General features: G+C 33.2%; 6 protein-coding genes and 1 non-coding gene across 9 annotated transcripts; 5 read left to right on the top strand and 2 right to left on the bottom strand.

The window, feature by feature from the left end:
* The first annotated feature begins 712 nt into the window (after nt 1-712).
* Nucleotides 713-3304, top strand: LOC123204089 (UPF0426 protein At1g28150, chloroplastic). The gene is made up of 3 exons (XM_044620636.1): nt 713-871; nt 948-1118; nt 2958-3304. Exons 1-3 carry the CDS (start codon nt 782-784, stop codon nt 3138-3140), a joined length of 444 nt encoding a protein of 147 aa, XP_044476571.1. The 5' UTR covers nt 713-781; the 3' UTR covers nt 3141-3304.
* Nucleotides 3305-4015: 711 nt separating this feature from the next.
* LOC123204032 (protein N-lysine methyltransferase METTL21A) lies at nt 4016-6560 on the top strand. The gene is made up of 5 exons (XM_044620567.1): nt 4016-4422; nt 5062-5204; nt 5284-5468; nt 5980-6093; nt 6173-6560. The coding sequence occupies exons 1-5, from the start codon at nt 4156-4158 to the stop codon at nt 6298-6300; spliced, it is 837 nt and encodes a 278-aa protein (XP_044476502.1). The 5' UTR covers nt 4016-4155; the 3' UTR covers nt 6301-6560.
* Nucleotides 6561-7176: 616 nt separating this feature from the next.
* On the top strand, nt 7177-7260 carry TRNAL-CAA. Its single transcript has one exon. It is a non-coding gene; the product is annotated as a tRNA-Leu (tRNA).
* Nucleotides 7261-9316: 2056 nt separating this feature from the next.
* On the top strand, nt 9317-10408 carry LOC123204714 (NDR1/HIN1-like protein 6). Its single transcript, XM_044621507.1, has one exon. The coding sequence runs from the start codon at nt 9429-9431 to the stop codon at nt 10185-10187; it is 759 nt and encodes a 252-aa protein (XP_044477442.1). The 5' UTR covers nt 9317-9428; the 3' UTR covers nt 10188-10408.
* Nucleotides 10409-10562: 154 nt separating this feature from the next.
* LOC123204713 lies at nt 10563-13867 on the bottom strand. Its single transcript, XM_044621506.1, has 4 exons — nt 13593-13867; nt 12734-13511; nt 11702-11868; nt 10563-10944 (listed from the first exon to the last, which is right to left on the bottom strand). The coding sequence occupies exons 1-4, from the start codon at nt 13757-13759 to the stop codon at nt 10737-10739; spliced, it is 1320 nt and encodes a 439-aa protein (XP_044477441.1). The 5' UTR covers nt 13760-13867; the 3' UTR covers nt 10563-10736.
* Nucleotides 13868-14524: 657 nt separating this feature from the next.
* On the top strand, nt 14525-17281 carry LOC123204055 (coiled-coil domain-containing protein 12-like). The gene is made up of 4 exons (XM_044620597.1): nt 14525-14745; nt 15758-15890; nt 15995-16109; nt 16850-17281. Exons 1-4 carry the CDS (start codon nt 14600-14602, stop codon nt 16909-16911), a joined length of 456 nt encoding a protein of 151 aa, XP_044476532.1. The 5' UTR covers nt 14525-14599; the 3' UTR covers nt 16912-17281.
* Nucleotides 17282-17732: 451 nt separating this feature from the next.
* On the bottom strand, nt 17733-24720 carry LOC123204655. Of its 3 annotated transcripts, none has more exons than XM_044621432.1 (13): nt 24559-24720; nt 23573-23623; nt 22833-23104; nt 22672-22746; nt 22517-22575; nt 22248-22383; nt 21224-21320; nt 21053-21119; nt 20156-20254; nt 19893-19982; nt 19352-19506; nt 18433-18534; nt 17733-18317 (listed from the first exon to the last, which is right to left on the bottom strand). In XM_044621432.1, the coding sequence occupies exons 3-13, from the start codon at nt 23083-23085 to the stop codon at nt 18167-18169; spliced, it is 1284 nt and encodes a 427-aa protein (XP_044477367.1). In that variant the 5' UTR covers nt 23086-23104; nt 23573-23623; nt 24559-24720; the 3' UTR covers nt 17733-18166. The 3 variants fall into 3 exon arrangements, with proteins under 3 accessions (XP_044477367.1, XP_044477366.1, XP_044477368.1); XM_044621431.1 differs by lacking the exon at nt 24559-24720 and adding an exon at nt 24269-24497; XM_044621433.1 differs by lacking the exon at nt 24559-24720 and adding an exon at nt 24345-24496.
* Nucleotides 24721-27547: the final 2827 nt, after the last annotated feature.

Raw genomic sequence — 27547 nt, forward strand, 5'->3', positions numbered from 1 at the left:
CATTGGACACTAAAAGCAGAAATGACGATGTCGACTTCCACACCCATTGATCTTCCTCCTTTTGCTTTATCCAACATTGACTTCACCAACGTAGGAAATAGAAACAACAACAACGTTTGAAGCTCTTTTAACATAAACATCTCATCCTACTTCTCACTTCTTCATTGACAAGCAAAAATGACTTCTCCATTGTTGAAAGCTATGACTTTGTCACTGACAAAAAGAAACAACAAAGATATGTGACTGGTGAAGGTGGCTACCAACGACTAAGATTACTAAATTTTATCAAAATTAAATTGCAAGTTTTTAAACCTATAAAAGAGTTAATTTGTTATGTTTAAAACTTTAATGTGCGATAGAAAAAGAGTTAATTTTTTTTAAAATTTTTTTGACAATTTATACATGATAAAATTAATACTTTTATCTTCACAATGATATTTTTTTAATGGTGTTTGATTTTTTATAATAAAATGTGACTTATGTTATAAAAGGGTGAAAAAGTGATTTTATGTCAAACCACGGGTGGGACTAGTGATTGACTCCATGAACCATAAATATACAGAGGAGAGGACAAATAGACCTAAATTTATACAAGGGTCGATTTAGATCTTGAAGCAAACTGTGATTGATTTCATGAATCGAGATGAATTATACGAAAAAGAGGGAAAATATATGTTCACCCCTTAATTATCAGATAATTTAACAAACCCGTCAATTCCAGAAAGTATCACAAAAGCCCCTCAAGTTCCCCCACCCACCCGAGCGACAGCCAATTGCTTATATGTACGAGAAAATTTACAGACGTAAAAGGCTGCGAGCAAGCAAGACAAAAATGGCTCTTTCTCTTCAGAGCTCTCCCTCTTGTGCACTGGTATCCTCATAATTTTCTTCACAATTTCCTCTTAATTTCTTAATTGCTTCCTAATTTTTTTCTTTCTTTTTGGCAGTATCATAGCTTGAAAAACCCATCGGCATCGTCTTCACTGCTTAAACGCACCCCCATTAGTGGTGGACATACAAGTATTGGACCTCGGAGTAGTAAATATAGAAACAGAAATGGGGTCGTAGCTTGTTTCTTCAATCCACTGGAAGAACCCATTCTCAAAGAAGCTCTTAAGGTACTACCTTTACTATCTTCACTCTCCGAATTTCAATTTTGGCCGTGTTATTCATCATTAATAATGCAAACCCATTTGCCTTGTAAGTCGAAAAGGCTTCGTATATTGTCAATTTTGCATCTTTTTGTTGTGTGGCTTTAGAATTTCCAGTCCCTTTGTGTGTGGAAATGTATAATCTCCTTGACAATGGAGTGCTACTGGTACCATTGCTGGGATGAATGTTGATTTTTTCCTTATACGAGATGGGGACCTTTAAATTATTCAATACTCCCGTGTGGCATCCTTTGGCTGGAGCCATGGTTAACTCTTATGCCTTGTTGTTACGGCTGACAATTCATCCTAGGGCATATTTATTTCAAGGAATGCCGTGGTCGCCTTTAATTCTGTTTGTGATATTGATCCTCTCTGGGTTTCTTTTAAACCCTATTGACATGAAACTTACATGAGTGTATTGTTTTTGTTGAGTTTTGTCCATTCATCCTATGGCGAATATGTTTCACTCAGATTCTCAAAGCTTAGCTGATGAACAGGAGAAATCTCTTAAGCAATAGCAAACTTGATTTACTCTTGTTGAGTTAGATATTCTTTTAGTTCTATGTATAGGCTATAATTCACAGAGAGCATGCATGATTTTTTCTCTTCTCTGATTTAATGGATGGGGTATGGTGAGGAAAACAATGTGTATTATCATAGGTTCAATTGGCTACAGTATTATTATGACTTCTATTGTTACATCTGCATGATGAGGTTGAATTATTCAGTATTGTAGAATCCAAATTAGTTGGTTTGTTTTGTATTTCTTATCTGAGGTGGATGGATCCTCTCCGATTTGGGGATGTGCAGGGTATCTTCAAAAAAATTCTAATGCCTGGTTTAGCTGTTGAATATTTTAGCAGAGGTTTGATATCAGCTGTAATTATTTGTTTTCTTATTGAACTCTACTTGCTGAATCAGCAAGACATTGAGGTTGTTTCTATTTTTTTTATCTTTTGTTCCATTTTGGGCCAATCAGAGTTCTATGCTGGATTGATCCCTGATGACTATTTGGTCCTTTCGGTCTAGTCTTCAGTCATGTCATCTTCTTTGGTCACAATAGTTTCACTAGCTGTGAGTCTCATGTATCAGCCATTTTATCTATTTCTTCTTTGAAAAATAGTTTCATCTACCCTCTATTAATTTTGTCTGGGCTGTGGGCATTATTTCACATGAATCAAGCCTGGCTTTTCTCTTCTGATAGCACTAGTGAAAAATGGTGCTAGAATCTGAAAATGATGCTTCTTTTGGCATCAATTTTCCTTAGTTATTTTAATTTAGAATTGCAATTCACACTTTGTTTTTAGTAGCATGTTTTTAAATTTCTCCTATCAGTTTGAAATTTGAATTTTCTTTTTTAAGAAGAATCCTTTTAGTCTCTGTTTATCAGTTTGAAAATCTCTGCTATCACGCTGTACCAGTAACACACCTGAGGTTTCATGTTGTATCAGTCACACCCCTATGGTTTCAATGACACCATGAGTTTCAGTCTGTATCATCAAGCCCGTCCATTAAGCTTTATTCTTGTTTTTCAGCTGCAAAATTGAAAATTTTATTTCAGCTTTTTTTTTTGTCTTTTCGGTGAGTAATTAATTAAAAGGTTTCACAAGTGTGACCGAACTTTAAATCCAAGTCTTCTCAATAAAATTTTTAATGTTTTACCAGTTTTGTTAACCCCTCTTTTTAATTTTATTCTAGATTCCCAAAGACTTTGTTTTATTTTATTCCGTTTCATACAAACAAACATCCATTTTCAAAGAATAAAGACAATTTAATGTGTGCTAATACCATAGCTATCTGTTTCAGGAGCCCCTCGCATTCGCAGGTGGGATTTTTGCTGGTCTTCTGAGGCTTGATTTGAATGAAGATCCATTGAAGGAATGGGTTACCAGGACTGCAGAAGCTGCTGGAATTGCAGAGGAAGAAATCAATGCTCAAGGCTCAAAGACTCAAGAAGAAGAAGTCCCAGAACAAATTAATATTGAATGATGAGAAATTTGGTCCTTGATTTTTATCATAGTAGAGTAAATTATACAGTATTTGATCAATTCAAATGATGGTTGCTTACAAGACCTCACTTTATGTTATTGGAATAAACACATCTGTGACTAAAGAAAACGAAGAAGAGTTAAATTAGTAAGAATGTTCCTACATCTAATTTTATTCAAAGTTTATATTTTATTTTATACATACATACATACATACATATATATATATATATGTATATATATATATGTAATTGTCACAATACTCTGCATTTATCTGAAAAGGTAGGTAATGACTAAATTAGTCACTTTTCAAGAGATGGGTACAAAAATAACCAAGAATTCAGGATTTATACTTACATAATCACTGATAAAAAGAACTCCGGTCAAAACCACAAGTTTTACATATTGGTTTAGATCGGATGGTTTAACACTAAAAATAATTTTGATTTATTTGAAAATTATATTTAGAGTTAGATCAAATTAAACTGAATCAAAGTGAATGTTTTAAATGGTTGAAATAAATAAAAATATCGAGTATAACCTAATCAATATAAAAAAAATAATTCTTTTTAAATTTGTTTTAGAAACCTTATGTATAGATTTGAATATATGTATAATCAATATATATAATAAACAATGAATCGATTCGATTACTAATTAAATAGTCTAATTATCGATTAAATTAAATAATCTTTTTTATTAGATTGATATTCAGTCCGATTCCAAAAATCTTAAATCATAACTAGCAAATAAACACGTTATAACAGTTTTAAATTTTTTAAGGAAAATCTAAGAAAGCAAATTTTATATAAAATGAAGTATTTTATTTCTATTTTCAAATATATTTATCCTAAACTCTTAGAAAAACAAAATGCAAAATAAGGATCCGTACCGGTCCAAATAACGTTACTGTGCAAGAAGTTTACCTTGAGAAACAGAGGCAAGTGAAGCTTTAATAGTACAGAAACCCGCACCCCAGAGTGAGTAAAACCCAGATAGAGAAGAAGAGGAAGGAGATGGGAGATGACTTGGAAGAGACAGAGGTGGAGAAGCTGGTGAAGTTGGGATCGTACGAAGGGAAAGTTAAGTTATTGATGGATGATGATGGTGGTGGTGAGTCAATTTCAGAGTCAGAATTAGCTGCAGAAGAGACCATGCTGCTGTGGGGAATTCAACAGCCCACTCTCTCTAAACCTAATGCATTTGTTGCTCAAACGTCTCTGAACCTCCACATTGACGCTTGTGGCCACTCTCTCAACATTCTTCAATCCCCTTCTTCCTTGGTATAAGCTATCTCTTTTCTTATTCAATTTTGTATCAGTATTAGCCAAAACAATTTTCGTATTTGCCGATTCTTTTTCAGCAGATACCCACTTTTGTTTTTGCGGGTTTTTTTTTTTTTCGGTAGAATTTAAATACAATTCCTTGTTGTCGAGAACAAGTGATAAAAGGATTGGTTGAAATGTTTTGGGAAAAAGTTTTTTCGAAGTAATCCTAAAAACAAGGATTAGTTGAGACTTTATTTTAGTAGCATGCTTTGGGGTCTGTTCCATTGTGCGTCCCTTTCAGATGAATAATTTGTAACACAGTTGCTTATAACATCAACAATTTGGCACTGCAACTCATTTCCCTTTTGATGCGGTAGTGATTCTTTTCAGTAGATACCCACTTGTGTTTTGCTTGTTTGGTTTAGAATTTAAATGAAATATTTTGTTTCTGGGAATAAGGGATCTTAGTAATAGAAACTAAGTTGGGCTGGAATATTATCAATAACTGATTGTGGTACAATTCTAATAAATGGGTGGAATGGAAACAAAAGAAGTATTTTCCTTGATAAATCTTAGTAATCTTAGTCCTTTAAATTATTTTTGCATCACAAAGAAAAAAAGACTTTTTAATGCTTGATTTTGTGCTACCTGCAGGGCAAACCGGGAGTAACTGGATCAGTGATGTGGGACAGCGGAGTTGTGTTAGGAAAGTTTCTAGAGCATGCTGTGGACTCAGGATTACTTCTTCTTCAAGGAAAAAAGATCGTGGAGTTGGGTTCTGGGTGTGGTTTAGTTGGGTAATGATTATCGCTATGTCCCATTCTTAGTTTCTTGCTCACACTTAAACTCTCTTGTTCTTACTTTGTGTTTTTTTAGCTGCATTGCAGCCCTTTTGGGTGCTCAAGTTATCCTCACAGATTTGCCGGACAGACTGAGACTACTGAAAAGGAACATTGAAACCAATCTTAGTCATGGAGATTTGAGGGGCTCTGCCACAGTTAGGGAGCTCACATGGGGAGATGACCCTGACCAGGAATTGATTCAACCTTTACCTGATTATGGTAATGCCTCTATTTTTTTTTTTTTTCCTAATTAGCAATTTATGACATCACATAATTGTCTGCTACTCAAATTTTAAGCTACTAAACAAAAATTAATCAAGACAAATTGGGAGTAAGCAATTGTTTTTTAATTTAAACAACTTACAATCAATTTTCTTAAGAAAAAAGTATATATATAAATGATTTTTTTTTTAATTCACAACTCAACTCTCACAGATAGGAGTTGTAATATTTCCGATTTCCTGAATCTGGTTTTGCAATATAAGATACAAGTATGATTTTCTTATTCTCAAGAAATTCTCAACTGCGATTTTCTGTGTGACCTCCCATGGTGTTATCTGAACAACCGCATATATATGTACTTCTGAAGTTTCTACTTTTAAGAGCTAGAAAGCTCCTTGAATGATTCATTGAATGCTTCTTAGTGATGACCATTTCCAAATTATTTTGTATCCTTGAGTTTGGATGCTGAGGGCTTTTTACTAGTTTAGTATGTATACTCCTTATCCAGTGCTTGGGTCAGATGTGATCTATAGTGAAGGAGCAGTGGAAGATTTATTGGACACATTACTGCAGCTTTGTGGAACCCAAACTACCATTTTTTTGGCTGGAGAACTTCGTAATGGCAAGTCTTTTCTCTCTAGTCTTTCTCCTTCCTGCTTATGCTGGGAGACTATGTCTTCATAATGCTTCTGCCTTTGCAGATTCTATCCTGGAATACTTTTTAGAAGCTGCAATGAAGGATTTTGTGATTGGGCGTGTGGATCAATCAGAGTGGCATCCAGATTATTGCAGCCATCGAGTTGTGATGTACATCTTGGTGAAGAAGTAAAAGTTAGAGAAAGACCTACTTCAGATCAAACCTGCAACTGCACTGTTCAGCACACATTTGCAAGAAGCGAAGATGCCATTGGACCAAAAGTTGATAGACAAGTTCAGAAATGATTTTTGATTTGTCTGTGCTAGCCAATAGCTAAGAACTCTGGTTGTATTCAGGCCTATGACAATTGAACCTTACTGAATGATGGCCGCTTAACTCCAACCTTTTGAGATGTTTACATTTTACATGTAGAATTGTGTTTCGTTACAAAAGCTGTGCCGCTTTCCACTGTCTGCATCAAAAGTTTCTATGCAGTATATGTTTTATTTTATCCAGTGATGTTCTTAGAACTTCTGAGAAGCTTAGTAATGTCCTAAAATTAGGGATGCAAACAAGCTGAGCCGCAGAGTTAGTCATAGTTCAGCTCCACTGTTGAGTCATTGAGCTCATGAACTCACAGTTTAACTCAAAGTATAACATTAATAAACCTCCAAAAATTTAAAAATTTACACTTACCCTCTTAAAATCTCCCTCCCTTATTTTGTATACAAAGTTAATTGGTAAATATATACATGATAGGGATTGTAAGTAATTTTATAATCTGAACTCAAGTCCTTCTTGGCCACGCCCAAATTCATTGAGTTTGAGTTTGAGCCCCATGCCTATGCTTGAGCCAAAGGCTCGGCTTGTTTTCATCTTTAGTCCTGCCTACTCTAACAAGATTAGAATTGTGTATAATCTCATATCATTTACTCAAGTATGCTGCTGAATTTTGGCTTAAAGACCGTATGGGACTGCGGGTATTTAAATCCTGCACAAGCTTTTCATGGAGTCAAATTGATCTATTATAGGAATAATTTAACTTTTTTGCTGCTCATTGCTCGACCTGTCAGGATGGCCGAGTGGTCTAAGGCGCCAGACTCAAGTTCTGGTCTTCGAAAGAGGGCGTGGGTTCAAATCCCACTTCTGACAGAATGTTTTTTCTTTTTTGTTCTCAACTAATAAAGGGCTTCTGGGTAGGGTTAGATTCGAGTCGAATCGAGCTCGAGCTCATCGAGCTTGTGAAAGCCAAGTTTGAATTCGGTTTGACTTATTTTTGTTATTAAAACGATATCGTTTTAATATATATTGATCAAAATGACGTCGTTTTGTATCAAAATTTTTAATTAGAAAATTTGACGAATAATTCGAGCTCGTATAAAACTAACTCGTTTCAGAGTCGTTCTAACTGAGCTCGAATGGGCCCGGTTCAAGTCCAACCCTATTTTTGGGGTTGAATTTTTGTAAATAATTGAAGACTTTAACAATTTATGATAAAATCAACTAAATTTTAGTAAAAACGTTTTATTTCATATTAAACTATGCTAAAATATATAAAATGAATATAATGATGATTGAAAGGGTTAAATTCGATCTAAATAGTTTGAGTTCGAATTGATATCCAATTTAAATTGAAAAAATTTTAGTTCAAACCATCTTGTTATATTGGCACTGTTGCATCGAGACTCACTTCCTTGTCAACAATTTTTATTCCTTTTATTTGACGATTTCTTTTCTTTCTTTAACAATTCAAACGAATCGGTCTCGATTACAAACTAACCATTTTAAACTCAAACTGTAGCAGTATAATCATGTCGTGATGTAAATTCTTTTAAGAACTTGTCTTCATTCTTCAACCATTTCTTTTTAAGAACTTTAAATTCGACCAATCTTCAAGTATTGCCTTTCTTGTTGAACCATCAAACATTTCAGGATTTCCAAATCAATAAGAATGAAAATTTTTGTTGCTTGATTGTCAATCTTACTTCATTGGGGATTTTGAAGTAAATTTTTGGACTTTCCTCTGGAATCGGTATCATTTGATTTTTCATAGAATTTCCTGTCATTATTAGTGATATGTAATTCTACGGACTTTTCTTCTTCTGTTATGACTGTATAGATGATAATGTTTTAGAGTTTTATGAGCTCAAATTAAGAGAGGATCCAAATTAATAATCACATTGAAATAGTTTCAAATAATTCTTGTGTTGATGACGAAAATTACACCAACGGGAAATCTACTGAACATTAAAAAGTTTTTAGCGTGATTTAATTTGCTGTTTAGAAGCTTACGTCTACAATTATGTTATTAACCGTTATAAGTAAATTCTTATAAGACAATTTTGTGGATATTAAAAATATTGTTTCCATAGAATCTTGAATTTATAGGAGAATAAATTTGGGTTACATGTTTAATATTGAATGGAAAAAAAAAAACACAACACAATAAATCTTGATAACTTTTATTACTATTGGGCGACTATGTGCTTTTACAATGATAGAAGAATAATTTTACTTTGATTGTAACTGTCTAACTGATAATATCATGGAAAGTGGTCTTATGATCATAGAAAATCACTATATCTTTGAAGAGATTATAAGAATGATGATAACTGTCAAATCTTACACTTCTTACTATCTTTGAATGTTGAGATTTCTTTCTGTATCCAAAGTTAACTTATATATAGGTGACATGTATGATCATTGATCATATAATTTATATCACTATTTTGTGTCTAATCATTTTTCGAATGTCAAATTCGTAAGTTTGATGAAGGGAAAGTTTTGATCGCATAAAATATTAAATATTAGAAAGGGATTAAGAAAAGGGAAGAATAGTCACTTTTTGACGCTTATACATTTAGGTCACTTGTTTGAATGATAACTTGACAACTGTTAGGTAAGTAACTTAACAACTTGTATAATTTATTTTTTTGGCTTTTCTGATACCTTGGAATTAAGCAGATGCTTGGTAATTTTTTATCAAAAGCTCCAAGGTGATTGGCAGGGTGGAAAAACATCTCTTACTTGCACATGATGAACTATAGAAAATTGAGTTGAAAAGCTTCCTACTTAGCTCAACTACTTCCACCTTTTAATGGTCTTTGTATAATGTTGTTATTAGGTAAGATTGGTGAGAAATTCCCAACCCAAAGAGGGTTTGTCCCTCAAACACAAGTCAATCCACCCCACACATCACCAAGAATCACTTATTTAATGGCTTCGCCAGTTCACCAAGCAAAGGCTTATAACTTCAACTCTAATGGTTCCTTGTTTCAGGTTCATGGCTTGAGCTTCACTTGAAAACAACAACAAAGGACATGGCTGATCATCAGAAAATTCATCCCATGGCTGATGCTGAAGCTGCAACATCAAGAGCGCCTTTAGTGCCTCCAGGCTCAGCGACATCAGAGAAAGATACCAGTATTAGGCCACCGGCACAGGCTCCTCCGCAGAGAATGATCCCAGTAATGCAGTTGAACCCACCAAAGAAAAGCAGAAGCTGCTTCTGCAAGTGCTTCTACTGGACAATTAGCACCCTGGTTCTTCTCATTATTATCATTGCAGCAGTCATTGGCATTCTTTACCTTGCTTTCCAACCAAAATTGCCCAAATACTCAGTAGACAGCTTGAAAATAAGTGATTTAAGTCTCAACTTGGACTTTTCATTGTCTGCAAAATTTGATGTGAAGATTACAGCCAACAATCCGAACAAAAAGATCGGAATTTACTACGAAAAAGGAGGGCGATTAAGTGTTTGGTACACGAATATGCAGCTTTGTGAAGGATCATTGCCGATTTTCTACCAGGGTCATCAGAATATAACAAAACTTAATCTGTCATTGACAGGCCAAAATCAATATGGTAACACTTTGATGAATGCACTGCAGCAACAGCAACAAACAGGGAGAATTCCTTTGGATCTTAACGTCAATGCACCGGTGGCGATCAAACTTGGCAGGTTGAAGCTCCAGAAAGTCAGAATTTTGGGGGAATGCATGTTGGTTGTTGATAGTTTATCTGCTGATAATCAGATTAGTATCAAAGCCAGTGACTGCAAGTTTAAGTTGAAGCTTTAATGTTGTCTACATATTTGTATTGTCACGGGGAATGCTTGTTCTTTTCTCTATTTCCCATTCTTGACATGGGAAGTTCATTTTTTTTTTCCTTTCTTTTTGGCATTCTTTAGATTTCTATTTTTATATATGTATTTATATGGTGCATAGATATAACTATTAATTATTTTAATTTATTTCACTATATTTTTAAAATAAAACGTTGCTTTCTCTTTTTAGCTTCATTGTCACTTATAAGTTGTTTCCAATTTTCATTCTTCAACATCTTTTTTTTTTGTCAACTCCCAGTAAAAGTAGGGATGAAATCAAGCTGAGCAAATTCAACTCGAATCCGTTATTCAACTTAAATAAGTCAAAATCAAGCTGGAACTTCTAAAATGAAGCAATCCCAACATTAGAATGCAATATTCCAATGACTAAAAAATTGTATAGAAACTGGTGTAAAACATATTGGGCTCTTAAACCTATCCCTTCAATGTGTACATCAAATATCTGCAATTCAGGGAAATGGTTCTCTTGACAGAAAAAAACAATTTGCAAAGGAAAATATGGCTAATCACCAGTTAAAGCCCGTGGTCTATGTTCAATGGTAGAGAGAGACATCCCAGTCTGTGAAACTGCTCTTACAAATGCCATATTTGCTGTCAAAGTTGGTGCATGCCAGTGATCACCAGTTCCAAAAACAACCTTGTTCTTCAGTGCCAGCTTTCTGGTCGTTGGCAGCCCCATCAGACGCTCAGAAGGATTATCATTCACAACACTGTTGCATTTCACAGTTTTATTAAGAGGGGAAAATAATGAGATCGATTCACAGGATTAAAACCAGTCAATATCCCAAAATAAACACATGAAGTAGTGAGGACAGAGTAAAATTCCATTCTGATAAGAATGACATAGCTAAACATTTTCAAGACTCACTGTAACCTAGTTGTATTTTAGTTTATCTAAAACAAAGTCAAAGGTTTGCCCAACTTGATATGAGTGAATTTAAACCCAGCCTAAAGGTCAGAAATCAAAGCAAGCTCCAACAATGAACCACAAGTCAGTCCGGCAAAGCTTATTGCTGGGCAAGAGAGGTTGAACTGAGGCCAATATTAGCACGAAATCATACCCATGAATTTATGCTCCTAAGTAACGGTCCAAAAGCTGGTTCCACAAATCCCTCTCAATAACTTTCTCCACAGCACCCATTCACTCTCTTAACTGTTGGGAACTAACTAGTCTCAACATTCAGTAGAATGTGGATGAGCTTAGAAAAACTACAATAAGATATAAATTTTGCACAACAGATGGGATTACGAACTTGGTTTTTACACCACATGGATCATAAATATATAAGCTAACACATTAATACCTTCAGACTACAGTTTTCTGTTCCTCAACACAGTTAAGAGTAGTGCAACCACCAAATTATATGTTCCTCCAGCATAGCATAACCAATTTTGATTTCCATTTCCTTTCAATATTACTTTTTAAAACTAAAGAATTCAAGAAAAGTAAATGGTAAACAAACTCACATGAAGCATGTCAATAACTGATTAGCTCTCAACTTTTCATTAGGCCCTCCACACATCAAGACCAACTCCGTGAATTCCGAAAGCACACTTTCACATATTATGCCTCTCTTTCCAGCAAATACACCTCGCAATTCCTCATGAATTGGATTCTGAAGTTCTGACATAGCCTGGCAATCTTTGTTAGTGAAAACAATAAAAAAAGAATATGGCATAATAGAGATGGTAGAATGAGTGCCTTAAAGAGAATATAAAATTAATTATAACTGGTAATTACAAAAACTGTTTGAACACACAGCCAATCACTAGAGAGTAGAAAGAGGGAGAGAGGACAAAAAGCATATCTGCATTATTGCTAAGCCAAACCACCTCAAACCCATTGCAAATTGAAAGTAACCTCCAATTCAGGACAAAAGTAAAAAGCCCCTGAATTGTAAATCGGATACAATTTGAAGTTTAATGGATTAAGAAACCTTGTATTCGTAACCAATAACTTAAGCTTTGTGTGAAGTAGTTTCTCAATATGGAATCAAAGCTAAAGTCTCATGTTCAAATCTCTCATGTGTCACAATAATGTTGATTTTTTTAAAATCACATCAGTCTCAATTTGGCTGTAAAATCTCACCCAATCGATTTAACCTTAACATCCGACTCATTTTACTTGTGAGGGGACTGTTAGACTTAATTATCAATGTTGGGAACTTACCTAATACATTAAACTCTCAAGTGGTTAAAACATAGATATTTGGCAGTTCATCCACTATTCTCATTAAAAGACCTCAATGCCAAATGATTGTCTAGCAATAGCCATCCAGAAATAGTGGCAATTAGCTAGCTTAGCTAGCAGAGAGTGTTAATTTCATACAAGACCTAGGATAAAGCCAGCAGAAAACAGTAAGAGAATCGAACATAAGTTCACAAGTTCTAATCACACAAAATTGAAATTTTAAGCCAAAAAGAACAAGGATAAAACCCTATTAGCATTTATATGTCTGACCACCTCATGTGCTGAGATATTCTGAATAAATAAGTTACCTGTGAAATCACAAACTGAACATTGCCCTTAAACCGCTGCCTCAGTTCAATCTCTGACGTAGCCAAAAGTTTCTCTGCACAACCATTACTAATTCCTGATACAAGAGCAATCAAAGCTGTCGTATCAAAGTTTACAAGATTGCCATCACTTTGCAAATGATCTGGTTCACCCATAGAATATAATTTCATTTGTGATACAATAGAACCAAAACTACCACCAAAATTGACACTTGCATTCTCTCCTCGGACATTAGACCCTTCAGCTGCGAAAGTTACATCTTTGACAACACATTCTAAACTTGAAGCATTATTCCCACTAAAATCAAGACTTATTTCCAGAACACATGCCTCACGAAATGATCTCGAAGGCACATTCACCCACCCATCTTCTACTTCGTCACAAGAATCAAACTCAGACAAACTAATCTCCAAAGCCCCAAATTCATCTTCAAGACGACCACGAACAGACTCCCCAACTCCATGACTGAAGAAAAGAATAACCTTTCTAGGTCTCAAAGTCTCACAAGACCTGGCTGCAGCCAAGACTTCCTCAACTCTCGACTTCAAACCCTTACTCTTACGACATTCATTCCAAGAAACATACTTGGGATTTCTATCGGAAACAAGTATCCAAACTGGGTTTTTTTGAAAAGTGCAAACCACATCAACATGAACAGATTTAAACCCATTTTTTATTGGCTTGCAAACACGCGAAACCCCACTTATAAAAGGGTGTTGAAGCACAAAAAGCACAGCCTCAAGGTGACCAATGTTGACACTGATCAATTTTTTCAAAAATCAATAAAGGAATGAAGCTTTAAAGAATACATAATCAAAGTGAAAGACGAGAAAAACGGACCTAAGGGGATGGGCGATGGAAGAGCGAGAGAGAAAGTTGAATTCAGAGAGTGCCAATTTGAAGAGGGTTTGCTTGGATGAACGGGTTATATTTGTTGATGAAGGTAGCCTTTCAATTTGATCTATCACACTTTTGCATCTTCTCTTGGCAACTTCTACTTCCTCCATCGTCAGAACTAATTTACATTGCACTTTCCTGTCGTGTCAGAATTTTGTAACTGGGTAAGGTGATAGCAGGGCCAGGGGGCTTCGTGATAATTTATAGATGAGATGATTTTCAAGGACCCAATTTTGCTTTTGTTTAAAACAAAAACGTCTAAATTTTCGTATGTTTCTAGTCAATCCATCAAGTTTATCTTTTGCTAAATACAGGGCTTATCTTATCGAACCCGAGATGATTCAGGTTTAAAAATTTATAATATCCGGTTTGGTTTGATTTAAATTTATTTAATTTATATTGTTAAATTAAGAGATTTAATTTATTTTAAAATTGAATTGAATTTAAGTTTAAAAAAAATTAATGTAATTGTTTTAACTTACGAGTTGGATAAATGAATTGCTTTAGTTTGAACTTAGTTTGTAACTCAATTTAAATATATTAAATAATTATTAAATAATACTGTTTCATCAATAAATCACGAATTTAAATTAGAAATTTGTATTACATATTTAAATCATATATTTAAACTATAAATTCAAATCAATCTCAAATTATATTATTTTCATTTGAATCATCCATAATATTTATTTAATAAACTCAAACTAAACTATTTTTTATTTGAAACGAACTTAAACATGGAAGTGTTTGTTAATTTAATAAATAAAAAATAAAAAAGTTTTCTCATTTATAATACTGGTTAATAAATTTTTTTTTTTATGGGTTAATAAAAAATTATTAAAACTTATGCACCCACAATATTTTAAAAGCATTACAAACGACCCCTTATGAGAGAGTTTAACCTTGCTTATTTTGTAATCTTTGTTTGATAGACCTCGTTGGTTCAAGGGATGGCTACTGAAGAAGAGTCAATCGAGCAAGCTGCTGCAGCGCGTCGAGAGAGGCTCAAGGCTCTAAGAGCTGCTCAGGAGCTTCTAAATTCCACTGACGGTGATTCAGCTCCTCAAGCTGACGACAATGGAACCGATGATGAACTGTGCGTATTTTCATCTTACTTTAATGCTCTGAAATTGCAAATTGGTTTCCGGGTTCTTCGCAATTTTGTGAATTTCTCAGAAGGGTTATTTTCTCTTCAATAAAGCTCAAATTTTGTTGAAAATTTAAGATCATTTTGCTAAATTAGTTTTTTTTTTTCCTTTTTTTGGTTTAAGGGTTTTGTTTTAACACATTATGAATTTTATTTAGCCGTTTGATGAAATTTACTTTTAATAGTCATAGGAACTTAGCCGAAAGTTATAAATTTTACATGTATTGAAGTGAAATTCAAAGCATTATGGTTATTCATGTTCAATGATAATTGTGGATTGTCTGCTCAGGCTGCTCTGCATGTCATTTATTTGTTTTTTCATTTTTATTTGGGGAATATTTTTGGCTGGAGAATGCAATCATCTATGACATTTATGAAATGATGTTACAATAAAGAGTTTGAGTCTCTTTAGTGTATATAGTTATACCATAATCGTTCAATGTTTTGGCCTGAAAATTAGGGCTTGAAAATAGCTGATTTCTTCTCAGTTTGTTCAAGCACGTTGTAACTTGGGTTTACATTCTGAACTTTTGTATGAAACAGAATTAAAATAGTAAAATTTAGTTGACTCTTTTGACTTTTCTTCATGGTAGCTTCAATTGCATCACCTGTTAGTTTATTACCTTGCTTTAGATTTGAACAACTACAGCATAGGAGGTTCATTTGCCGCAGATGTGAAGGCATGTTTTAGTCTAGAGGAGCTGCTTTGGAGATGTTTAAGTTTATGGAGCACTAACTTGTCATCTTATAGAACGATAGAATAGAAAACAATTTTTTGATGGTAATATCAGGAGAAATCAAAATTTTGGGAAGAATAGGTGATCTGTTCCATACAAATATATGTATCCTTTACTTGTTTATATGTAAATCCTGGATGACACAGTTGGACATATAAATGTTTTTCATTTCCACTATGGATAATTTTTAATGCTTTTCTGACCATGTACAATTTTCATTTCAGTAATACCAACATGAAATTTCGAAATTATGTCCCCCATGATAAGCAACTTCAGGAAGGTAAGCTTGCTCCACCAGTGCTACCAAAGTTTGAAGACCCTGTTGCTGCAGAACCTCCAGCTCCGGAAAATAAAGAAGTATTGATCTTCTTCTCAGTGATCCTTGTTTTTTTCTCTTCTTATCATTTTGATTGTATCCATGTCTCTTTTTCAATGCTTTCTAAATATGGAGTACTGTTTAGGATCCATTCGTCAACATTGCTCCAAAGAAGCCAAATTGGGACCTGCGGAGGGATGTGCAAAAGAAGCTTGATAAGCTTGAAAAGCGCACACAAAAGGCAATATATAAAATTATGGGTGAGTAGTTGCTCTTTTTGATACAGCACAGCATGAATGCATACATACATCCTATATACTATCATTGATGCTCTTTTTTTCATTTTTTTTTTTTTTTTACTGCATTGCATATGGTGTTGATATTTGAAATTTAAGACATTATGTCATTCATCAATGCTATTGATTTGTGATTTATTAAGCAAAATGAAACTTCATCTTCTTTTGGAGAATAACTTTTTGTTATTTCATCTTTTGCTCTCCCAAATTATAATCTTCTGCACCTTCTATTTTAGTTTTGGGTTACGAGCTTTCTGAATTTTTTTTTTCCCTGTGCAAATCAAATGGGGACTAGGAATAATTATGCCTATACATTCAAATCAGATTGAAGTGTAGAGTATGCTCGCTTTCTGTATTGTTCATGCCTACTTTAATAATTACTAGATATCATGCAGCATACGAATCAACAATTTTCTCCAATGTTAGTCATTAGCATGATGATCCAGCAATGGATAATATAAATATCCGTATCAAGTAGTGTATGACATTTGACATGAGCTCTATAGTGTTTCCAGCGGAGGTTTGCCCATGACATCTCTTTAAAAGATATTTGTTTTGATTTTATTGGTTCACCTTCTTTGCTGATTCCTTATTCTGGTGCCTAAGTCTCTGTTGATCTAGTGTAATAATTTGATGATGCAACGAAACTGTCTGCATCTCCTGTCATATTTGTTTTAACTGGTTTCATTTTGTTGTTTCCTCAGAAGAACAAGAAAAGGAAAAGCAGATGGCTGAAGATGAAGGCGGAAATGCTGTGGAAGATTAGAATTAGAATTCAACGGAGCAAAAGAGCCATTGAAGCTCGGCAATGGTCATTAACAAATGACTGAGAACTACAGTTTGTTGACCTTCCAGGAGGAGCAACTTGCAATTACAGTTGTGAATTAGTCAACATAAAACTTCTGAAAACCTTAACCACTTCTGTTTATTAGAGTTGCTATGTTTTCGGACATAAGTAGAATTTTTTGTGAGTAGAGTTGATTGTTGTATGCAGGCCATATGCAAATACAAGTTTCTGTCTGGGTCCGTCATAGGTTGAATGCAATATTAGAATTCTAGCTGTTTAGTTCAATTGGAAGATTTACATTATCTCTTGTAATATGCAAATTCCATGAAATTCACTTTGGTTTTCATTATCTCTGACAACTTTTTTTTTTGTTTAACAAATTTTTTTCATTATTTTTGTCAATTGTTCTTTTTCAATAGCTTCTTTGACGAATTCATCATCAATCGATCGATGCGAACTCAATTTATGAGTTTAAGCTAGTCTTTGTTTGGACTAATATTAATAAAAAAATTAAAATATTATTTTAATTAAGTATTCTTAACAAATAAAGTTAAAATTATTCCCAAGTTAAATTTTTTTCTAATAATTTAATATATAAGAAAAATACGATAATTATATTATTTTTATATTATATGTTAACGTTACCTTGTTAATTAAAGATTATCATAAATTTTTTATTAGCTGATGAACCATACAAATTAATATCAATTATAAAAAATAAAATACCGAAGTAATCTCTTATGCCCTGCACCCTGACAAAATGGGTGCATGAGGATACAATTTCAGCAAACACGGCACAATTGCTGGCTAAATTTATGGATAATTAAAACTGTAATGGCAAAGAACAGTGCCATTCAAGTGGTTCTACACACAAGGACTTCTACATCTCTGTTACCAAACAAATTGACATTTTCATGGCTCATCTCGGTGAAAAGAGGGCATACATAGCTTTACAGTTTCGGCAAAGGAAACCATCTATTTGTTGGAAGCAAACAATTTACACACAACGGGGAACTTGTACAAGGATCTATCGCAGGATAAGTTATGAATATCATGGAAATAGAGAAGAAAATGGCTAAGGACGATACAAAAAAGGGGTGGAAGAAGACAGCAGAGTAAATTGAACCTTTGATGAACACAGCAATTCAAGAATTTTCCACCTGGTTGGCGGGCCATTCTAAGCTTCACATTGGCCCAAGTGTATCGGTAACTGGAAATCTATATCATGTATGGCCTATCTTTGGTCAGCCTTGAGTTGGTTGGAGGCAGTTTGCACCCTATTCATGGACTCCAAGTTCCAAGAGGGGTCCACTGGAGGAAGTTGATATTCATCGGGTTTCAGGGCCAGAGCAAAATCAGGCAAGGTAGGTGCCGTCTCCATGATTCTGTAGTGAAATTTACCAATATTCATGTCATCGTTCATTATCAACCGCTCCCAACCATAATAAAAAGGTCGCAGAAAGACATTATATTTAATTATCATTTGAAAATACAACTTACTGCTCCTGGGAGTATAGGTCACGGTTTATCCGAACCTTGCTTGAAGTATCTTTTGGAATTTTCTCAGAGAGATACTTCATGGTTCCCCAAAGCGGCGGATTTCTGGACAGACAACAAGAATGACAATTAGGAGGTAATTCCATATGGATCAACTTGTTACACTGCTTCATATACCATATAATATAACAGGAAAAAATATCAACATTGTCTGCAATTAGAATGAGGTCAAAGCTTAGTATAAAGAAAAATTGCCTTGAGAATAATCTTCAACACAGAATGTGCTGAAACAACAATAGGGAGAACCAACTTCAAATTTATGAATGCATGCAAACATGTGCAAAAACAATGTAGAAGTTCAATAGTTTTATAAGATGAAATAGATAATGAAATCCACATGACTGCTTGCTGTTACAGAAATCAAGTACTAGGTTCGAGAAAGTTCTTAAGACAATTTTGGATCTTTCAGATTTTATTATTTCTAGGGAAGGAAACAGACACTAAGGCAGAGCCTCGCTGTGATGGGTTATTTATAGTTCAGTATATCTACTACTTGGTGACAAGTGTCAAGCGTGCTTATTCTTGTGACGTACTAATTAGGATTAAAAGTTGGTTTAGCTTATTTGCATCAGGTGTATAGATACGTATATTCCACAGGATACAAAGTATCACATGTATGCACACCAAGCATAACAGATGAGGCTTTACAAACTACAAGCACCATAACCCAACCCAATGACTGAGGTGCTCTGGCAAGACATGTCTACACTGTATAATGCTGCTGCAGCTTACCCCCTAAAGGAGACAAGTACCATGGAAACAGTGTTACGATTAAAATTATAGATAACAATCCCTGTCCTCTAAAAAATAAATGATCCATTACTAAAGACAATAAAAAAAAGTATAGCGGTTTATTGAATACCTTGACAAAGGAGGAGCTGCATTAAAAGCTTCGCCTGCCTTTTTACTCTCTTTGAAATACCCATCTGCAGCTTGAAAAGCAGCTACAGCCATCCCATGAGATTTCTCTGTGTTCCCCTCATCAAGGATCAAACCATGATAGTAATATGCTGCCGCCTATACAGTGGCAAAAACGAGAGAAGGAAAAACATACAGGAGAAAAACATTAATCCCCTTGGCTGGAAATAAAAAGACAATTAAGAACAGAACGACTTGGTGAAGCAGAAGAAATCAAGTTGGTCAATAAGGACATTGACCAATCCTGGCAACATCAAAACTTGGACTGTCCATTTCAAGGTCCGGATGATAAACAACTCGAATCCATTGAATCAAAACCGATGAACACTCATACATAGATTAGCTAGAAATTATAAGTAAAACACTAATCAAGTACAAACAATTAATAACAAAAAACATTAGGAGATAAAATGACTACAATAAGTGAGCAATGAGACTTATAGCAAAACAGAAAAAGTACACACAGGAAAGAAATCATGAGATACCTTTGCTTCAACATATTTCCACTTTATAAAGAGACAATGTTTTTCCCCCCAGCCATTTGTTAATGGAAGACTCATGATGTTGTCTTGAGCCTGTGAAGCAAATGCATAAAAAGGTGCAACACATTATAGATTCCTCAGTTGGATAATAGTTCAACAAACGTAAAACTATGCAAGCACAACAAATTTATTACAATATCCCAGAATTCAGGAAACATTATCAGTTGATCTGAGCTCAAAAAATGATTAAAGGTTAATGCATCTACCTGCTGCCAGTACTTTACCATCTCACATGCAAGTCTTCGCTTAACAGCCAAAGTGGCTTTTGCACTATCAATGGCCATTCCAAGTTGGATGTCATTACACTACATTGAACAACAGAAATAGTAAGAAACAATGTGAGAGACCAAACAGAAAAAATTGTGCAGATATGAGGTTAGGGTCTGTTTAAATTTAAATTAATCATATTTCAGGCAAGAAAGAATGGTGCATGTACATCATCATCTATTATCTCAGCTTTGAGCTTTCTGTTCCTTCTTACATTGATTTCTCATTTTCCTGACTGTTTCAGTTGTTTACATATTACCTTGTACAACTAAATTACAATATTCATTGAGAGATTGTAAGATGTACAATCAATTACATGAACCAAGTGACTACTCTTAAAAGTTTATTGGAGTGTGAAATCACAATGCAAACTAGAAACAATGTATTACTGAAAAGCCCATCTCTACAATGGCTTCACCACTCCTTTTAACATATTATTTAAGAAAGGTAACCAACATATGACCACATACTGTAAGGTGGCATTTTGGTAAACTCACATGTCAGCTAAATACTTGGTAAACAGTCATGCAGCTCTTTAATCCCTTACTGGATAGGTGGAAAGGAATGAAAATAAGAAGGGAAGAGAGTTAACCCTTTCTCTCACATTTGCTTGAATTTAAAAGAAGGTAAGAAGAGAAAAGACCCATCATCTCTTTCATCCATTTGGTAGAATAGGACAAAATATCAAGATAGAGGACAAGTAGAACTGAGAGAGAATAAATAGGAGGAACAAGGGTTTGTCACTATCCACAATTTAGCATGTCTAACATTATAAGAAGAAGAATATATGTATTGGAACAGTTCATGAACTAAATCCATCCAATAGCAGAGAGTACCTGCCCTAATGCTTGCAGGCAAAGTGCTCGGAGAACTCCTTCTGCAAGGTCTACTGGTAACTCCCTCCTGCAACCAAAAGCAGAGGTCAACAAAAGAGAAAAGACCCCACAATGGGTGAAGAATTTACAACCCTTAAAGTAGTTTTCTGTGAAGATTTTATCTTCGTAAACCTGAGTTCAGAAGGAAACTGTGGCAGAACATGTCGGACAGCACAATCTAGGTATCCTGCTGCTTTCAAGAATATATCAATCGAAGCTCGCCTGCTTTCTATCACACAAGAGAGAAAATGACACACTTGCAGTAGGAATAAACAAATTAAATTTCCTTATATAGCACACAAAGGATAAGGAATGAATGCATAAGAACAACCAAAAAGCTTTGAAACTAGCACATCTTGCCCAATATATCCCTAAGCAATTATCTTAGCAAGAAAATGAATGATATTAACAACTGTTTAAAATTGTGTTATCAGATAAAACTGAAAGCCTATTCAGATAGCAGGGCTGGAAATATAATAAAAAATAACCCTATTGTGAACTCAATTGAATTAAAAAATCTTTGAGAACAGCTAATCACTAAAACCATTAAGTGCACGGCAGAGAGCAGTCGACAGGTTAATTATAATGTTTCATACAACACTCAAATACTCTCCGTAACAAAACATATCAAGCATAGTTAACAAGTATGAGATTAATACAAGGAAAAATTTACAATTAAATTCATGACTAACAAAACCAATAGTCTTTTAAACATACTATCCGAAAACCATCTTAGGCAAATGACCAAACAATGAAAAGAATAAACAAATGTTCATTTCCTGTATAATTAGCAGTAAAAGTAGAATCTAACCCTCCAACCCAACTATCCAGTGTGAATATAATAGCCAGCTTCTCTTATTTTAGAGCTAGCATGGACAGATTTTGACAATTTACCTAGCCATAAGCTGTTGTTTGTCACAACAAGTTCATATTAATTCAAAATGTGTAAAGATAAGATCAAATTAATTGCCAAATGAACAATGAGGTTGGACATATATACAGCTCGAACACATTATTTACATTATTGGTATCCTTCAATTAGAAAGACACTTCAACTTCTTGCACTCAAGTAAGAATTTCAAAGCTTTTGTAATTACATCAATATAATGACAATGAAACAGGAGAGAGGGAACATCATCAGCATAAAAACACTTACCTTCAGATACTTTTGGCTGATAGCCATCAGCAGATGTTCTTGGAAGAAGTAATAAGTTGGCCTGCAAAAATGATAACATTGCCATCAAGTGCAAGACTGATAACACTTCATACCAACCATTAGAAATGGCAGTTTCCTGAAAAAAAGAAAAAAAAAAGTGATTCATATCAACCCATCATTTCGACAAGCAGAGGAATGAAATCCCAAATCAAGACCAAATAAACATAGAAAAGAACTTTTAACTCAAAAGACTAGAATAACACTCCCACCTCCGCTTCATCCTCCTGATTTATCCAAACAAACTGTACTTTGTCCAGTAGATGGTTTCCTGCACAATATAAACAATCAAAAACAGTAGAAATTACCTAACAAAATAAGGCAGTTGGAACATTCTCTCAAACATCACAATAAATGCACTCATTACCATCTTTTACCAATCCCATAAGTACAGGCAAGTAATCTTCCAGAGCCTGATGAAGATCAGCCAATGTTGAACCCCCTGCAAATGACAGTTCAGGTAAATACATTAACCTGTGCCAATGAACTCTAATAAATATCATTCTTTCCTACTTTGAGGAAACAGACCATGTTGTGTAGCACTCTTTCTTCTTGTTCTTGTAACTGTTGGTCCTTCTTGGGCTGCCATGACAACTATACGTGTTCTTAGGGCAGATAATCGCTCCACCAAATTCTTCGACAAGTTGTCACCGAGTGATCGAGAGAAATCAACGGGTTTAGGAATTCGTAAACCGGGTACATAAACAGAAACATCTCCAATATTTCCTGGCCTTCTTCTATTTCCAACCGTATCCTTGGACGTTGACAAAAAGCATCCCATATCCTCTAACTTATTGTATCTACCAATTTAAGGAAATCAAAAATTAATTACAAAAAATCAAATTAAAATTTCAAAGTACTCAATGCCTCTCATACAGAGGGCAACAATTACAAATATGAACCGGGGAAAAGTACAATTATAAGAAAATGCAGCTCAAAGAATGTGGACAAAAATCACAAGTGGACAAGTAGCAGCAGACGCAATTAATGTTCAACTAACAAACAGCTGACCAATTGGTAAATCACGAGGAGCAGCATCCAAATCACTCTCACTGGAACTCCCCAAAAGTTCTCGAAAATGATAACTTTTCCACATAACAATTTTCAAAAACAAATTAAAACATTTCTTCTTCCCCCACATAACAATTTTCTAAAACAAATTAAAATATTTCTTCTTCCCCTTTTTACCTTCAAAGGATGGTCCATTTTTTAAAAATATATTTGATTGAAAACAAAAAACAGTGCACAAAAAGATTAAGCTATCTCACCAAGTCCTATAATCAGAAGCTTGAGTGACGGGTCAAAAGTTGAAGCAATTTCTGCACCAGAATGTAAGACGAGTTAAAGGCAACGCATCACGAGTAAAGCATGAAAGTTTATATTTTTTTCAAAGAGGAAAAATAAAAAAAAATGCATAAATATTAAAACTTGCAACATAATATTTACAATTACGCATGAAATTTCAAAAGAAAATTGTGAAGAAAAAGATACCTAATACAGCCAAGATTTAAAAAAAAGAAAAAATTATAATAAAGGGGGTAGGTGACAAAACAGATCAGAGCTAGCCATGAGTATGATAACATAAACTCAAAGAAATTGAACTGTAATAACAGCAGGAAAAAAGTTCAAAAATTGATGAATTTTATGAGTAAAGAATATGCAAGCGAGCTCAAAGAAGCAACCCACAAAGCAAAGCGATTGTTTGTTTCGTTTTTTAATTTGTCTGAGAATGGCGTATCCATGAATTAAACAACAAAAATAAACCAAAAGAGAAACACTCTGTTTGGTTGCTGAGAAAACTCAAAGAAACCGAACCCAGAAGAGCAAATTCACCAAAAACAACAAAAACCCAGTTTTTATGATAAGAATTTGATAATTAAAAACCCATAATTCTCATCATTTGAAGAAACTGAAACGGGATGAAATGGGAAAATGGTGAAAACTGAAATTGAATAAAATCTTACCATGAATCGAAAAGCGGTGTTTTGTGTGAAGATAGTCAAAGAAGAAAAACTGAAACTGAGACCAAGAGTATAATACCAAATGAAATTCAAAGCCTAAGAAATGCGGAGAGTGCACCAACTGAAATCTGAAATTAGGTGGAAATCAAGAGTTGGAGAACTTAGAGTAATTGGATTTATTGGAAGTTGAGAGAGAGAATCGCATTGGATTGGATTAGGAATATCAAAAAATAAATAAATTACTAAAAACAACAGATAATTTGATGATAACTGCAACTATTTAAATTAATAACCTTTTTCTTGCTTTGTTGGCTTGTTGGCCTCTACCTGCAAAATTGACAGTCTTGATATTGAAACGAGTTTGTATGATTTTTGAATTAAAGAGGTTGAAGCTTGGATATAGATCTTCTTCCTGAAAATTCTAATAACTTTTAACCTCTTATAACTTTTAACCTTAATTCGATATGCATTACAATTGTATCAAAATTCTTCAATTTGAAATATGTATATACTAATTTGACATTATTCAAATTGATACAAACGCCAAAGGACGTATTCCCACCACCTAAAGTATCCTTTTTTCCCGAATTCCATCTTTTAATTTTATAATTAATTTTATTAGTTTTAAAGGTAAAACTATTATTTTATATATAATATTAAAAATAAATTTAAATTTTATTTTTTTTATTTAAACCCTAAAAGTTAATCATTTTTCTTTATGTCAAATTTTAAAAAATGATTTTTTTTCCCGTAAAGTTTAGTTTTCAAACTTTGGTATAATTGCCAGTGTCCTTTTCCTTTTGATGTTTCATCTCCCTCTGACGATCTCTTTCTTTTTATCTGAACATCCGATTGATGTCAAATGAAGTTGAGAAGGTAAAACTCTTTATTTTCCTAAAAAAAGAAGAGCATTTTTCTCGTCTTTTTTTGAAAAAACGATTATCTTTTTCTAGAAAGATAATAAGTTTCATTGGAAAGACTTTTAAAATGTTAGAATTTCATTAATTTTAACCATTCATAAATGGGTAAATAAATTTTTTACAAGTGAGAAATAAAAACTTGAAAAAAGAAGATACTTAATGTGGGAGTAAGTCCTTTGGTCTCATCAATTTACAAGCTTAAATAAATATTTTTCATCGCGATACTACAATAAATTGATATATTTTCAATCTTTTATATTTGAAAAGTAATTCTCTCTCTAAATTACATTTACCCTATTTTTTTTTCTTTTTTTCTCCTCACGTTCACTTTATCGCTTCTAACTTTTTTTTAACTTTAATGATTGGTGCAATTTGAATGTCATTATCATTGACTACTGTTAATTTTAATCATTGAAATTAATATAAATTAAAGGTAAAATATATTTTAACAAATTTTTTATGACAAAGTGTTAATTAGTTAGTTTTTTTTTTTAAATTTAAGTAATTTTTTAATAATTTTAACTGATGAATAAAAAAATTGTTTTTTAAAACTTATAAAATAAAAATTTATTGTTTTATCAAACCTTAGATGAGAAATTGTCATTTGACCAAATTTAAATGGCATGAGATGGTCTTGTCACGACATTTTGCTCGATGATACCAACCAATAAAACAATGACATATTGTGTTACTAAAAAGATTTTGTTAGATAGTTTATCACGTCATTTATTTGATTTGGTGAGAGCACCCACTAGTGTAATGTTATATAGTCTTGTATTTCATTATCGGTAATTCTATCTATTTGCCACGAAATTAAGTTAATATACATAAAATAACATATCAATTTGAAAATTGTATTTGAAAAATTGAAACTCTCTGAGGAAAAATATAATTTTTTAAAATTTAATTCTTAAAAAAAATATTAATAATTTAAACTTAAAGAGAAAATGAGATAATTTTTTTATATTATTGATAAAACAACGATTTTATTATATAATCAATTGATTTTGTTAACTTTAATAATTAATTAGTAAATATTTAAGTTTTTAAAATTTAATGGATGAGAGTTCAGAGATTTAAAAAACCTTGGCTGGGAATTAGTCTTTTGGTCTTGATTGAAAGTTATAAGCACTTTTGAAAATCTTTTAAACTATTTGATTGAATTTTAAAAGTGCTTTATAAATAAACAAATTATATATTTAATGGAGAAATATCCTTAAATATATATGAAAACTTTTTTGATAAATTAATATTAGAGAAATTTTTATGCATTTTTATCTAAATAATCACTAATATTTTTATAAAAAAATTATTCTAATAAAATTTTATTGAGTAAACCCTTATACATTAGATTAAATTCAATAAAAGTTATTAGAGTTTAAACTATAATTTAGATTAAACGAATCAAGTTTAAATAAAAATTTGAATTTAATTTTATAAATTAATAAAATTCAAATCGAATTGGTCTAAACCAGACTGAATGTTTAGGCTTAAAAATTAAAATTGAAAAAATAAAAACAGTGAAATCAGAGGTAGGAGAGATTTGTCAAACGCGGCGTTTCAGGACAGACGTGGTATGATTTGAGAATCACCAGCTGTTGCCACTGTTTCCACTTGTTTGTGTTGTTGTTGCCCTTTCCTGGTGACGCCAAAAATATTTGATTTTCAAATCAACCGGATTTCTTAGTTTCTATTTTTTCAGCTATATGACAAAGGACACGTGTCGGATAGTTAAGGGTACAGACTAGCGAATTGTCTGATGGTGGAAGTCACGGTGCACCAATCAACACGTGTCCAACAAACGTGGTGCCTTGATGTGAAAGGAACACAATAAAAAAGGATGGTGGCAATTTGTTGCTTTAGAATGTACACAATTCTCGCCTTCTATTAGTAGAAACCATCATAATATTTTATCAATGCAAAAGTATGCACCCACTAAAAATGCGTAAAATGAGTAAGATTCAATTAGAGTCAAATAATCTTTAAAGAATAGTTTAAATAATAAAATGTGAGACTTTATATACAAGAGAATATAAGTTTAAATTTTTTATGACGATATATCAAGATTAAACTTTTAATTTACTTAGTTTAATAATTATAAGATTAGTTACTAGACTCAGAACGTATCTTTTTTAATATAATTGATTTGGTCCTGAAAATGATGATTCGATTTAAGTGACATTTCTTCTCATCGAAAAAAAAAAAAAAAACTATAATAATATGAATACATATAGTATGTAAATAAGAATCAATAATTTGTTTATGTGTTTTGATCATATAGATGATATTATTATTGAATTGATATAAAAATATTATACAATAGTATTAGTAACCGATTTTTTCGATTGATCAATTGATGCCT

This window comes from Mangifera indica, chromosome 20 (assembly GCF_011075055.1).
Source record: "Mangifera indica cultivar Alphonso chromosome 20, CATAS_Mindica_2.1, whole genome shotgun sequence".
NCBI lineage: Eukaryota > Viridiplantae > Streptophyta > Magnoliopsida > Sapindales > Anacardiaceae > Mangifera > Mangifera indica.

What these genes read in the sequence shown, in the direction of transcription:
- LOC123204032 (XM_044620567.1), top strand. Translation starts at nt 4,156, where the DNA reads ATGGGAGATGACTTGGAAGAGACAGAGGTGGAGAAGCTGGTGAAGTTG. An exon ending in TCAACCTTTACCTGATTATG is followed by an intron (nt 5,469 to 5,979) that starts GTAATGCCTCTA and finishes CTCCTTATCCAG; the next exon opens with TGCTTGGGTCAGATGTGATC. An exon ending in GGCTGGAGAACTTCGTAATG is followed by an intron (nt 6,094 to 6,172) that starts GCAAGTCTTTTC and finishes CTGCCTTTGCAG; the next exon opens with ATTCTATCCTGGAATACTTT.
- LOC123204089 (XM_044620636.1), top strand. Translation starts at nt 782, where the DNA reads ATGTACGAGAAAATTTACAGACGTAAAAGGCTGCGAGCAAGCAAGACA. An exon ending in GCTCTCCCTCTTGTGCACTG is followed by an intron (nt 872 to 947) that starts GTATCCTCATAA and finishes TCTTTTTGGCAG; the next exon opens with TATCATAGCTTGAAAAACCC. An exon ending in TTCTCAAAGAAGCTCTTAAG is followed by an intron (nt 1,119 to 2,957) that starts GTACTACCTTTA and finishes TATCTGTTTCAG; the next exon opens with GAGCCCCTCGCATTCGCAGG.
- LOC123204655 (XM_044621432.1), bottom strand. Translation starts at nt 23,085, where the DNA reads ATGGGATGCTTTTTGTCAACGTCCAAGGATACGGTTGGAAATAGAAGA. An exon ending in TCAGCCAAAAGTATCTGAAG is followed by an intron (nt 21,321 to 22,247) that starts GTAAGTGTTTTT and finishes CTTGTGTGATAG; the next exon opens with AAAGCAGGCGAGCTTCGATT. An exon ending in CAGTTTCCTTCTGAACTCAG is followed by an intron (nt 21,120 to 21,223) that starts GTTTACGAAGAT and finishes TTTTGGTTGCAG; the next exon opens with GAGGGAGTTACCAGTAGACC.
- LOC123204714 (XM_044621507.1), top strand. Translation starts at nt 9,429, where the DNA reads ATGGCTGATCATCAGAAAATTCATCCCATGGCTGATGCTGAAGCTGCA.
- LOC123204713 (XM_044621506.1), bottom strand. Translation starts at nt 13,759, where the DNA reads ATGGAGGAAGTAGAAGTTGCCAAGAGAAGATGCAAAAGTGTGATAGAT. An exon ending in TTCAGTTTGTGATTTCACAG is followed by an intron (nt 11,869 to 12,733) that starts GTAACTTATTTA and finishes AAAGATTGCCAG; the next exon opens with GCTATGTCAGAACTTCAGAA. An exon ending in CAGTTATTGACATGCTTCAT is followed by an intron (nt 10,945 to 11,701) that starts GTGAGTTTGTTT and finishes GAAATGCAACAG; the next exon opens with TGTTGTGAATGATAATCCTT.
- LOC123204055 (XM_044620597.1), top strand. Translation starts at nt 14,600, where the DNA reads ATGGCTACTGAAGAAGAGTCAATCGAGCAAGCTGCTGCAGCGCGTCGA. An exon ending in AATGGAACCGATGATGAACT is followed by an intron (nt 14,746 to 15,757) that starts GTGCGTATTTTC and finishes TTTTCATTTCAG; the next exon opens with TAATACCAACATGAAATTTC. An exon ending in GGCAATATATAAAATTATGG is followed by an intron (nt 16,110 to 16,849) that starts GTGAGTAGTTGC and finishes TTGTTTCCTCAG; the next exon opens with AAGAACAAGAAAAGGAAAAG.